Genomic DNA, 13344 nt, shown 5'->3' with positions numbered 1-13344 from the left:
ATGCTCAGGAGGCACTCCAGATAATTCAGGACAGCGATTCAATTCAATCTTGAGAACTGCGACACTAATGAGCGGTGTCATTTTGAACTTCGACTCGATCTAGCTGAAGAGCGACTCGATCAAGTGTAAATAGTTCTTGTATTTCTTATGAGCACATCTGTTGATGTGCGTGTGCTGTAATTAGAGCTGGGCGATAAATCGATTTTATCAATTGATTCAAATTTACAGTTAAGGACGATATGTTTTTATGAAAATCGGTTTTCTCAGAGTTTTAACTTCCGCCACCGACGCTCTCCTCTGCGCATGTGCAGAATGGATCGGGCAGCAGTGACGGATCAGGCACTGACACTATAGCCCTCCTCCCACGCACTTGCCCAGCGGAATGAAAACAGCATTAGCACACCATCCAAAGTAAAGCAAGCAACCATCCCTGACACATTTTCAAACTGTGTGCCTTATGATAAGAATGGGGCATGGTGAAAGGCAAATCACAGATGCTATCGTGATGTTTATTGCAAAAGACACGGTGCCCATACATATGGTGGAAAAGTCGGGATTTTTTTCCCCCCATTTTGTCAGTTTTATCGAAAAGGACAATTTTATTTATTATTATTATTTATATTTTTTGAGGGGACATTTTATTTATCTCATTATCTCTAGCCGCTTTATCCTTCTACAGGGTCGCAGGCAAGCTGGAGTCTATCCCAGCTGACTACACCCTGGACAAGTCGCCAGGTCATCACAGGGCTGACACATAGACACAAACAACCATTCACACTCACACCTACGGTCAATTTTAGAGTCACCAGTTAACCTAACCTGCATGTCTTTGGACTGTGGGGGAAACCGGAGCACCCGGAGGAAACCCACGCGGACACGGGGAGAACATGCAAACTCCACACAGAAAGGCCCTCGCCGGCCCCGGGGCTCGAACCCAGGACCTTCTTGCTGTGAGGCGACAGTGCTAACCACTACACCACCGTGCCACCCACATTTTATTTATTTATTTTTTTAAGTTTGAGGGTGCATTGTGTCAGTTTGAAACCAAGCTACGTTGGAGAAAGCTTTCTAAGAGTTACTGTATGTTCTCACTGTTTACAATGGCATGGTCTGCCATCTCCTCTACAAGCTTGTTTTTTGGCTTCTTTTTGGTTTCTGGTTGCACTTTAACCCCAAAGGGGAAATTTAAGTGAAAACAAAATAAAAGGTAAAGCTTGTTTTGAACCATCTGTAGTTTGATTTTTATTGTGTGTGTGTGTGTGTGTGTGTGGGGGGGGGGGGGGGGGGGGGGGGATTAAAATCGAAAATCGGATGTGTGGTGAAAACTAAGATTTTTTTAGGCCATATCGCCCAGCTTTAGCTGTAATGCATAACCTCTGCATGCTTCTTGAGTAAATAAAATACCATCACTTGTTTGCTCTCTTTTCTTCGTCTTTTTCTGGCACTCTAATAATTTTGGCATGCTCTGATGTCAATTCCAACAAATCTAAGCAGTATTTTCAGTCATGCTCTTTTTATATCGTGCACAAGTTCAGCTACAATATCTACGTAGTGTGTCATGATTGTACTTTTTAAAATAAATAAAAATGCACCTGCTTATAAAAAGCAGTTTTAGAACGGTGTTGGAATGTGTGAAGGGGGGGGAACCGTTTTGATCACTTGACCTGATGGGATTAAGAGTTGGCAGTGGGAGGGGTCTTCACTCATTGAATGGAATGGAATTTTTTTTTACTCTTCTCATTGAATACTCCTCCCATGGTCAACTCTATCCCAAAACAATAGAACAAATTTGATGGCCAGTTAATTGTCCAAATCAATGGAGCAGATTTGTGCTTGATACATTCCTAAGACTGAACAGAATCACCTCAAGTGACCAAAAGGGCTCGTCACAATGGGTAAGGTCACACACACACATATTCCAACACAGTTCCAAAACCTGTTTTTTACAAAATCTTCATTAATCTGTTATTTTTTTAAAGTACAAATCATGACACACACTACACAGATATTATTGTAGCTGAACTTGTGCTGAATACAAACGGCATATGACTTTGAAAATACTGCTTAGATTTGTTGAAATTAACAACTTTGAGTATGCCATAATCATTAGTGCCAGAAAGTCCCCTCAGACCCCAGAGGGTTAACCACCAATCACACGATATATAGTATCAGTCAAAAGTTTGAATACACCTACTCATTTGTAGGTTTTTCTGTATTTTGACTATTTTCTTCGTTGAAGAACAATGAAGACCTCAAAACTATGAAATGACATGAAATATTTATGGAATTACTAAGCAAGTGTTAATCAAAATATATATTTAGGGTCTTCAAAGTAGCCACCGTTTACCTTGACACTTTGCACACTATTGGCATTATCTTGATCAACTTTGTGAGATAGTCACATGGAATGCTTTTCAATTAACAGGTGTGCCTCATCAAAGGTTTTCTTGCCTCCTTAAGGTGTTCGAGACCATCAGTTGTGTTGAATCGAGGTCATGTTGGTATACAATAAAAAGGATTTAACAGCAAGTTAGAATTCCACAACCGTAGTAATCGGTATCGTCTCAAGAACCACTCAAATAAGTAAAGAGAAACGACATCCATCATTACTTTAAAAGACATGGTCAGTCAATCTGAAATTGCAAGAACGGCTGCAAAAGCCATCAAACACTCTTGAAACTGGCTCTCACGAGGACCATCCCAGGAAAGGAAGACCAAGACTCACCTCTACTGCATAGGACAAGTTCATTAGCGTTACCAGCCTCAGAAATCACCAATAGTACCTCAGATTAGAGCCTACATGAATGCTTCACAGAGTTTAAGTAGCAGACATCTCAACGTCAAGTGTTCGGCAGAGACTTCACGGTCGAATTGCTGCAAAGAAACCACTACTGAGGGAGGTCAATAAGAGGAAAACTGATTGGGCCAAGAAACACAAAGAATGGACTTTAGACCAGTGGAAATCTGTACTTTAGTCTGAGAAGTCCAAATTTGAGATTTTCAGTTCCAATTGCCGAGTCTTTGAGAGATGCAGAAAAGGGGAACGGACGGTATCTGCATGTGTGGTTCACACTGTGAAGCATGGAGGAGGTGGTGTGATGACATGGGGGAGCTTTGCTGGTGACACTGTTGGAGATTTATTCAAAACTGAAGGCACACTTAAACAGCATCACAACCACAGCATTCTGCAGCAACATGCCATCCCATCTGGTTTACACTGAGTGGGACCATCATTTGTTTTTCAACAGGACAATGAACCAAAACACCTCCAGGCTCTGTAAACCAGAAGGACAGTGGAGGAGTGCTGCACCAGAAAACCTGGCCTCCATAAATCACTTGACCTAAACAGTTTGGGATGAACTGGACCACACAGTGAAAGAAAACCAGCCAAGAAGTGCTCAATATATACAGGAACTCCTTCAAGACTGTTGGAAAACCATTCCAGGTGACTACCTCATGAAGATGGTTGAGAGAAGGCCAAGACTGTGCAAAGCTGTCAAAGCAAAAGGTGCCTATTTGAAGACTTAAATATAGAAACATTTTACTTTGTTTACACTCCCCCCCCCCCCCCCACCTACTACCTAATTGTGTTATTTCATATAGTTTTGATGCTGTCAGCATCGTTTTACAATGTAGAAGATAAAAACAAAAACTCCACTGAATTAGAATACGTGTCCAAACTTTTGGCATGCACACAAATTAGTGTTTTTTCCCTGAGAAAAATTGCTGGCAATGTTCTTTATATAAAAATGGATACATGCACACAGTTTGATACCATAGACCTGAGTGAGAAATGTGACTGATGGCAACTAGGTAGCCCAGCTAACAAAACATAGCAAGGGTCTATAGGGATTTTTAACAGCAAGTTAGAATTTGTTTATATAAAAATGTCACATTCTGCTGCACAATCAGAAAAATCTCCATTAACACATACTATCAAAAATCAACCAAGAAAAGAGGACTTGAGGTTACAGGCAGTTAGAAGGGAGAACAGGATTCTACCTTTTCTTACACAGGAGGCAGTAGCACCTGAGGTAGTAGCATACAGAGCACGAGACACAAAGCCAAGTTCTAGCTAGCAGGTTCTTAATGTGCCTGTGCTTGGCACTGGGGCAGAGTACCTCGGAGCATAACTCTTCGTCTGGTGAAATTACCAGAACTGCAGTTCATGTCAATCCTGAAGGTGTCCAACATACTACCCAAGGCTTGTACCACAGAGCCTCAGCCGACAGCCACTTTAGTGGCAGGATACGTGATGCAGAGACCTGCTACACAGACACTGACAATCCCTGTAATGAGGTACAATTAATTCAGCAGTGACCCATGAGTGGAAGAGCATGTACAGTGTTACAGGTACTTGTGTTTAGGGCTGGGAATCGATCCAGATTTCCTGGATCGATTCGATTCCGATTCATAAGGTCACGATCCGATTCGATCTACTTAGATATTGCTGGATTGTCACTTTAAAGTAAAAACTGTCCCTATTGACAGGAACAGCCCCATGTGTGTTTGTGCATGTATCTGTGTAAGAGGGACACACAGAGAGAGAAGAGTCAAGGATTTATTTTGGAATGAAAAAAATCCAGGTTTTATTTGAATTCTAAATTGCCACTATACCTCTATGTGGCACAGTTTGCACACTGCTTTTGTTCTGTCGAGTTCGTCTCTGTCCTCGTAACGTTTGAATCCAAAGTAATGCAATACATCAGTTTTCAGGCCAGGTGGTGATTTTAGCTGTGCAGCTTCAGCCATCTCGCGTTCTTAAGTTTCGGTTTCGTTTGCTGGCACCCGCTTTTTATAGCGGTCCTTGCGCGGTCGAGAAAATAGTGCCTATAGCCACCTGGAAGAGACTGATCCACACATTTTTGAATCAATCTCGTATTTTCTGAACGTGAATCGATATCGGATCGTGGATCGATCTTTTGAACCCAGCCCTACTTGTGTTCAGGTCACCACCATTTTAAGTGTGGCTGTCGTAGTGGTCTGGAGCCTACCCTGAACTCCACGGTGTATGGCGTTGAGCAAAAATGGTGGTTTGTAATCTGTATGGAAGAGTCACTCAGATGCAGCCACAAGACAAGACATACCAACCTTGTGCACCTATCAAGTGCCAGTGGGCAGGGCGTTGTACCCTGGATAGGTGTGAGGGAAAGGTAGGGACTTATCCACCGATCCCAGGATCCAGAGTGAGTTGCTTAACAGGTATGCACTGCTGAGCACATACGTGATACAGAGACATGCATGATCTAGCTCTTCTAACGTCAGCAGCTCCAGAGGATGAATGGAAAATGGAAGGACAGATGCTCTTATCCCATTATCCAGAGCAAGCCACTGAACAAGACAACCCTACTGGCAAAGGGTGCATGTCAAGACGTACACAACATGCAACATACACATTAAATCGAGTTGGTTATGGCTGCTCGTTGGTAGCATTTTGTCAGTTTTTCTTTTTAATTACTTACCTCTTAACAAGGTCAGGCATGTTGCAAACTGAAATCTAGACTATACATGTAACAAATTATCTGTGACTAAGTTCATTATAAACTAAGGACAATTGTTTAACCTGTGTGCTCTTTGGTGAACAGCAGCTGAGATACTTACTGAATTCTTGTCTAGTTGCCCTGACAAACATGCTGTTTCATGTTGTATTTATTTCCTCCTCAATTTAATTTTTGTGAGTAAAAACAAATCTTTTTCTCTCCAATAAAACAGTAGATGAGCGAATCTATATTTTAATCTGGAATGATTTGGGCAGGTGTTTTAACTCCAACATTAACTGACACCACCTGGAAGCACTGCCCACTCCCCCCGCCATCTCACATGCTTTTGACCTGAACTCTCAAAGGCATCCCTGGGTAAACAAGAGAATATTTTGAGTTCAAGAATATAAAATACAATCTCTGTGTACATGTGACTCAGCTAACATTAAACAAGTGTGTTAACTATATTTATTAGAGATGCTGAAAATGTCATCTTAAAAACAGGTCACATTTTGCTCACATGAATCTAATCGAATTGCAGAAACAGCAAAACCTGTGCAATAGCATAACATGATTCACTGTTTTTAAAATGTGTGCATGAACAGAAACAGCCACCAGTCATTACACTCAACCTACAAAACCAGATGATCAACTATATTGGGACGACAAAAGGTAATATCTGTGAAAGGGCCACTGTCAGAAAATGTGACAAATTCACTTTTAAAACAACGTAGTTTTTTTTTTCTAAAGCCGTTAATCCTGGCCCTCCATTATACATTTGTTTTAAGAAAATTTAACAGAACAGGGGGGAAAAGAAAGGAGGGGGGAAAAAAAAAAACCTTGCCTGCATTTACAAAAATTGCATTTAGCCTAAATATACCAAAAGGTCATTACTGCAATGTATCTAAATGAGGATCAGTGAAATCTGAATGAAAATTCCTTTGCTTTTAATTTTATTTTCACTTTTGTTTCTGAAATATTACCTCTATCTTCATTTTTTTTTATTGTGGAAAATATCTTTGCTTCCATGTTTTTTGGTGTATAGCCTAAAATGTGTGCAAGAATGTGTACTTTCTTGATGTCTTTACCGTTACCCAAATGGTAAAATCACGCTGTAACTCAGGGCTTTGACATTACAAAGCAGTGCAACTACATGAGGACAGACAAGGAGGTTGAACAGCCATTTGGGGGGGGATCCAGTACACTGATCAGGTAAATATGAAATTTCGAGATGTCAGGGAAATTAACTGTCTTTGCCGTTACCCCCAAATGATAATGATGCTGCATGTTGAAAAAATTTAGTTAGCCAAGTAGCAAGTTAAGATGGGATAATAAATGCATAATATGGTTTTTTTTTTCTTCACTCAGTGACCCAAAAATGCCATGAGATGTCTTTACCATTACTCTACAGCAGGGGTGTCAAACCTGATCCATAAAGGGCCGTGTGGCTGCAGGTTTTCATTCCAGCCATGCAGCAGCACCCTGATTTGGCTTATTCAATCAACTGACACACCCACCCTTTAATCAAGGGTGGGTGTGGCTGCAAGTATTTGACTGTGTGAAGACAGTTCAGTTGATTGAATGAGCCAAGTCAGGTGTGCTGCTGCATGGCTGGAATGAAAACCTGCAGCCACAAGGCCCTTTATGGATCAGGTTTGACACCCCTGCTCTACAGGGTAACAGTAAAGACATTATGGGCAACGATAAAGACAACTGGGCATTATTTTTTTTTTCTAATAATAAATCTCTTGGTTTGTGAATTCATGAAATGTTCGTCGTCTGTTAAATACATTTACAGGGCTTGTAACTAGTGTATACAAAAATTTTTGAAATGTCTTTACCATTACTCATCACATTTTCTGAGAATGGCCTGAAAACATTGTTGGCTATGATATTCTTTTAAACATTTATAAAATGTTAAACATTTTCTGGTGCATACAGTAGGGTCCATAGATATTTGGACAGCACCGATTTTCAGAAGTTTACCACTGTACACCACCATAGTGGATTTCAAATGAAGCAATCAAGATGTAATTACTACTTTAAAATTACAGCCTTTTTTAAACACCACACAATCCCCTCCCCCATTTTCACAAGCTCAAAAATAACTGGACAACACAAGTAGAACCATAAACATAATTTTTAATACTTGGACACAGTCAGTGACCACCTGAAGTCTGGAACCCATGGATGACATCAAATGGCGAGTTCCCCCCTTTGAGATGCTTCAGGTTGCTGCTTGTTTGCAGGTCTTTCTGCCTTCAGTAAGTGAAACGCATGTTCATTTAGTTTGAAGTCAGGTGACTGACTCAGCCATTTAAGAACATTTCATTTCTTTGCCTTAAGAAGCTCTTGGGTTGCTTTGGCAGTACGTTTTGGGTCATTATCCATCTGTACTGTGAAGCACCGTCCTATCAGATTTGGAGCATTTGACTGAATCTGAGCAGAAAGTATAGCTCTCAGAACTCATCCCACTCCTTCCATCATCAATAAACACCAGTGACTCAGTTCCACTGTTAGCCATACATGCCCATGTCCACCATGTTTAGTATGCTTTGGACCAGGAGTCCTTCCTTTCCTTCTTCATACTCCTCTCTTCCCATCATCCTGGTACAAGTTAATCTTGGTTTCATCTGTCCAAAGAATCTTGTTCCACAACTGATCAGGCTCTCTTAGATGTTTTCTAGCCAAGTCTAATCCGACTTTTCTGTTCTTGAGGGTTACCAGTGGTTTACATCTTGAGATCAAACCCTCTGTATTTACACATTCATGAAGGTGTCTCTTGATTGCAGTATTTGATAATGACATTTCTCTCCCCGATCGTGTTCTTCGCATCTCATTATCTCTAGCCGCTTTATCCTGTTCTACAGGGTCGCAGGCAAGCTGGAGCCTATCCCAGCTGACTACGGGCGAAAGGCGGGGTACACCCTGGACAAGTCGCCAGGTCATCACAGGGCTGACACAGACAACCATTCACACACACATTCACACCTATGGTCAATTTAGAGTCACCAGTTAACCTAACCTGCATGTCTTTGGACTGTGGGGGAAACCGGAGCACCCGGAGGAAACCCACGCGGACATGGGGAGAACATGCAAACTCCGCACAGAAAGGCCCTCGCCAGCCACGGGGCTCGAACCCGGACCTTCTTGCTGTGAGGCGACAGCGCTAACCACTACACCACTGTGCCGCCCCCCGATCGTGTTCTTGAATTGGATAATGTTTTTATTCACCAAAGAAAGAAATCTATGACCATCCATTTTAGTTGTCGTCTGTGGCCTTCCAGGCACTTTATTGTTGCTGAGCTCACCATTACAATCGGCCTCTTTAAGAAAACGTACTAGCTTGGCGATTTGGCCACTTCTAAAGTTTCTGTTCTCTCTCCAATAGGTCTGCTTTGTTTTTTTCAGATTAAGGAGTTCCTCCTTCACGTGCATCAACATGTGTTTGAGAATTGCCATGAACAGCTATCAAATACTAATTCACCACTTGGAATCAACCCCAGACCTTTTCTCTCATTAATCTGTCATGAAATAACAAGGAAAAAGACCACACCGGGCCATGAAACTGCATATCGGTCAATTGTCCAATTCCTTTTGAACATGTGAAAATGAAAATACAATGTAAAAATTGGCTGTAATAAAGAAATGGTTAATGTGATTTTTTTTTTTTAAACCCCTTGAATTAAAGCTGTACTGCCTTTCAGATTTTTCAAGTGTAGGTCATAAAAAGAATTCCCCCGACACCCAATTATTTTTGTGTAGTGGACCAAAAGCTACTGAATTCGAATCACAGACTTCCAGTTTTATTAGGTTTTTTAAAAATAGATAAAATTAATTAATTTAGGCCGCATGGCCCAAAGTTCTCTGCTATTTTTTCCTGCTTCACCATGACTCAATTCAAGATACTACATCATGCTTTCCTTGTTCACGCAAGACAAGGCATTGTGGGATACAAATCTGAAACAGGAGAGAAAAATAGAGGACGAGAGTGTGCGAATGAAACGTGAAAGACCAACTACAGTAACGGAAAGCGAGAAGAAAAGACGTTATGTTGCGAAGGAAAGGAAACGCAGGACCAAACTAATAAATATCGGCGGTCAGCGAGCACCTTCGTTTAGCGACAGAATGATGTAACTGTCAGTGCATGGTCAAAGATAAACCTGTAGATGGCAGTAATGCAACAGTGGATGCCAGCTACTGTAAAATCCAAAAGGAGAAGGTAAATTTGTGCATGCGTACACAGACTTCCTCTGTCTGTTTGACGAGTAGTTGCTCCAATCCAAAGATTTTATACATTTGAAAGGTTTACCATGTAAAGAAAGAAAAGCCACAGAACAACAAATCTGTAACATGAACAAAACTTGTGTTATTAGCTGAATAATTGCAAGAAACTATCTTGAATAGTAGACAAAATAATATTTGCTGTTAGTGCATGGTTTTACAGGGAAGTAATGACTGAATGGCGTGACAGTTTCCTGACAGTGAAATGCTCACACGGGGCTTTCTGTAAACCTGGCGATAAACATTTCCATCTACTCCTCTGGTGGACTAAAAATGTTAATTTACACGTTCAAGTCACCATCCCATGAGGTCATGTGCTTAATCTATGCTTGACAAACCGTCCACTGAGTGAATGGGACATTAGTTGGGCTGTTTTAAGGATTCAAATTTTAACAAAACTCCAACAAATAGCTCACAAATTCTCCAGTTTATCAGGGGAAAAAAAAAAAACCCTGTTCACTGGGATTTCTTCCGAACACATGAAATTAGTGGTGAGACTTTCCCCTGATATCTTGCTTCTTATTGCAACAGTAGTGGATTTGAGACATTTTAATTCGACACATTACTGAATATCAGCATAAGCTTTGCTTCACAACCTTGACTAGTTTGTGTTATAAGGAATTTCACAAGTCATGTAATAAATATGTAGACTAGCTAAGAAGGGGAGAAAAAAAATGCCACAGAAAGAAGCAGGCCAAGCCATAAATCCATGCATGAAGGAAGTTTCTTGAGCTTTGGTAAACAAACAGTTATTTTTGTTAGGTTTAAAAACTAAAGCTCAGAGACCACACCAAAGGATTATGAGTCAGGTCAATGTACAAACTTCAGACTTGGTCGCTTCCATGTACATATCTACATGTATATTAGCTTGCTAACAAACTAGCTTACATTTTTAGCATATACAGTTTGTGTTGTGCTGATCCTAAGACTGTCTTTTCTGTCATTTCCTCATGTTCATATTCTTGAAAATAACTTCAGTGGTCGGTTAAACACCCAACACCATCCTCCTACTGAGTAAAACTGGTTAGTTAGCGAGTTGTTCTTGTTAACGAGTCCTCTGTCAGTAGATACCTGTCGCTTGCTAAGAGCCTGACGGATAATCATAGCTCCTTTCCTTTCCTTTCCTTTCCTGTCGAGCTAGGCTAACGTTAGCCTTAATAAAAAGCTGAAAGCCAGCATAAGGTACTGACTGACTGCAGCAGGAAACAATATTTGCTCAGCTAACCCCCTCAAAAAACAACAACAGGCAGAGATGATGGTCAGAAACAGAAGAATAACCGTTACCTTACTGCTCTGATATTCTTCCAGCGTTTTCAAAGCAGTGTCAGTAAATTTAACGTGAAAGACTGAGATATTGCTGCCATTGCTCACTCTTCCACAAGACAGACCGTAACACTGCTCCTCCTTTAACGCCGCCATCTTGCTACCATTTCCACGCTCACGCACTTCTCGGAAACGCGACAGACTTCTCGTGCGTTTCTCATGAATATTCATAACGCGGCCGTTACGTGTTGGGCGTGGCCTCGGTTGGAGGCGCCCCCATTCAGGATGATGGGAAATTCCTGGCCAGACATCCTCTCTGGATCTAACTTCATGCACCCAGGGGCCCTTCCGAGCTAAAGGAATTTCCTTCGATATCACAACATGAGAGCAAATATGTAGCTTTTTTCCCTTTTCTTTCCTACTCATCCATTTATACATTTCAAACTCTGTGCATCTTGTTTTTGTCAATGTTGTTTCATTTCTTACTAGAGCTGCAGCTATAATTATTGGCAGTCCATAATTATCGACACCTTTTCAGATTAACCAGCTAAGGGGCGGCACGGTGGTGTAGTGGTTAGCGCTGTCGCCTCACAGCAAGAAGGTCCGGGTTCGAGCCCCGTGGCCGGCGAGGGCCTTTCTGTGTGGAGTTTGCATGTTCTCCCCGTGGGTTTCCTCCGGGTGCTCTGGTTTCCCCCACAGTCCAAAGATGTGAATGTGAATGGTTGTCTGTGTCTATGTGTCAGCCCTGTGATGACCTGGCGACTTGTCCAGGGTGTACCCCGCCTTTCGCCCGTAGTCAGCTGGGATAGGCTCCAGCTTGCCTGCGACCCTGTAGAACAGGATAAAGTGGTTAGAGATAATGAGATGAGATGAGATTTCCAGCTACAACAGTTCCATCCATCCATCCATCCATCCATTATCTGTAGCCGCTTATCCTGTCCTACAGGGTCGCAGGCGAGCTGGAGCCTATCCCAGCTGACTACGGGCGAGAGGCGGGGTACACCCTGGACAAGTCACCAGGTCATCACAGGGCTGACACATAGACACAGACAACCATTCACATTCACACCTACGGTCAATTTAGAACCACTAATTAACCTAACCTGCATGTCTTTGGACTGTGGGGGAAACCGGAGCACCCGGAGGAAGCCCACACAGACACAGGGAGAACATGCAAACTCCACACAGAAAGGCCCTCGTCGACTGGGCTCGAACCCAGGACCTTCTTGTTGTGAGGCGACAGAGCTAACCACTCCACCACCATGCCACCCAGCTACAACAGTTATTATTGGTTAATTAATCAACCTGAAAACCCCCTTCAACTTTTGATCTTGTCATCTGATGACACAGCTCGTTACCTGAGATGGAATTTTTTTTAGCACAATCAGCAATTTGAGGAAAACCCGGATGTTATCATCGCAGGTAAGCATGGTGGAAAGGTCATGGACATGTTTTTACTGATCAAATTCACGATATTTCATGATATCCTTGTCAAAACCTACTTTGTTTCTTACGCTTTCATTTGACAGTCACCATTTTGTATCTAAATGCGCATTTGAGAAGTCACGTGAGATGTCGATAATAGTGATCACTTTCACCGGTGCCCACTATTATCAACACCCTGTGGAATTAAGTGACATTTACAACTGTTATGTATCGCTCTTTGTGTAACATTGTTGTAACATTGTGTAACATTGAAGTACTTAAAAAAAATAAAAGTGCTGTGATTTATAATACTTTTTTCTGATTCATAACAGAATGGAATGCTTATAGAGTATTTGGAATCCTATTGCAATAAATAGAATTAGACCAAAATTAAATTCCTAGCATATAAACAATTACATGCTTGAAATATTCAGGTTTTTCTATTCCATTCAGTTTTTTTCAGTTTGTTTAAATATCTACCACGTATTACAATATCAGTAGACATTTTATATTTTGGTTCAAGGAATGATGTGACCTTTGACCTGGATTTTCATGTGGTTGCAATGTCAACTGCTTGTTGCCGGTTCAATTCCCTGGACCAGCAGGAATGGCTGAAGTGCCCTTGAGCAAGGCACCTAACCCCAAAAGGCTCGCCAGGCTGCCCACTGCTGTGGGTATGTCAGGGTCCTGTTGTACATCACTCTGGATAAGAGTGTCTGCTAAATGCCTGTAATGTAATAATTCATCTCTACAGGAGCAAAAGTGGAGCAGTTCTCATCCAATAAGTGGACGTCACAAACAACACTGTAAAAAATTATATATTAGCAAGTTAGAATATCATTGAAACGATCTAGCATTTCCTATTAGAAGAATACAAGACACCAACTCTGAG

At 41.5% G+C, this 13344-nt stretch overlaps 1 protein-coding gene across 1 annotated transcript in view; it reads right to left on the bottom strand.

The window, feature by feature from the left end:
- The window catches only part of ell (elongation factor RNA polymerase II), a 91890-nt gene extending 80666 nt beyond the window's left edge, over nucleotides 1–11224 (bottom strand). The window contains exon 1 of the mRNA XM_060941818.1: nucleotides 11049–11224. Within this exon, the coding sequence (XP_060797801.1) occupies nucleotides 11049–11183 (135 nt within the window). The 5' untranslated portion in view covers nucleotides 11184–11224. The remainder of the gene's footprint in view (nucleotides 1–11048) is intronic.
- Between the last annotated feature and the right edge of the window lie 2120 nt (nucleotides 11225–13344).

Source organism: Neoarius graeffei, chromosome 15 (genome assembly GCF_027579695.1).
Source record: "Neoarius graeffei isolate fNeoGra1 chromosome 15, fNeoGra1.pri, whole genome shotgun sequence".
In the NCBI taxonomy this organism is placed as follows: Eukaryota; Metazoa; Chordata; class Actinopteri; order Siluriformes; family Ariidae; genus Neoarius; species Neoarius graeffei.
Note: the sequence above shows the minus strand (reverse complement) of the source record. Positions and strands in the feature narration are given on the sequence as shown.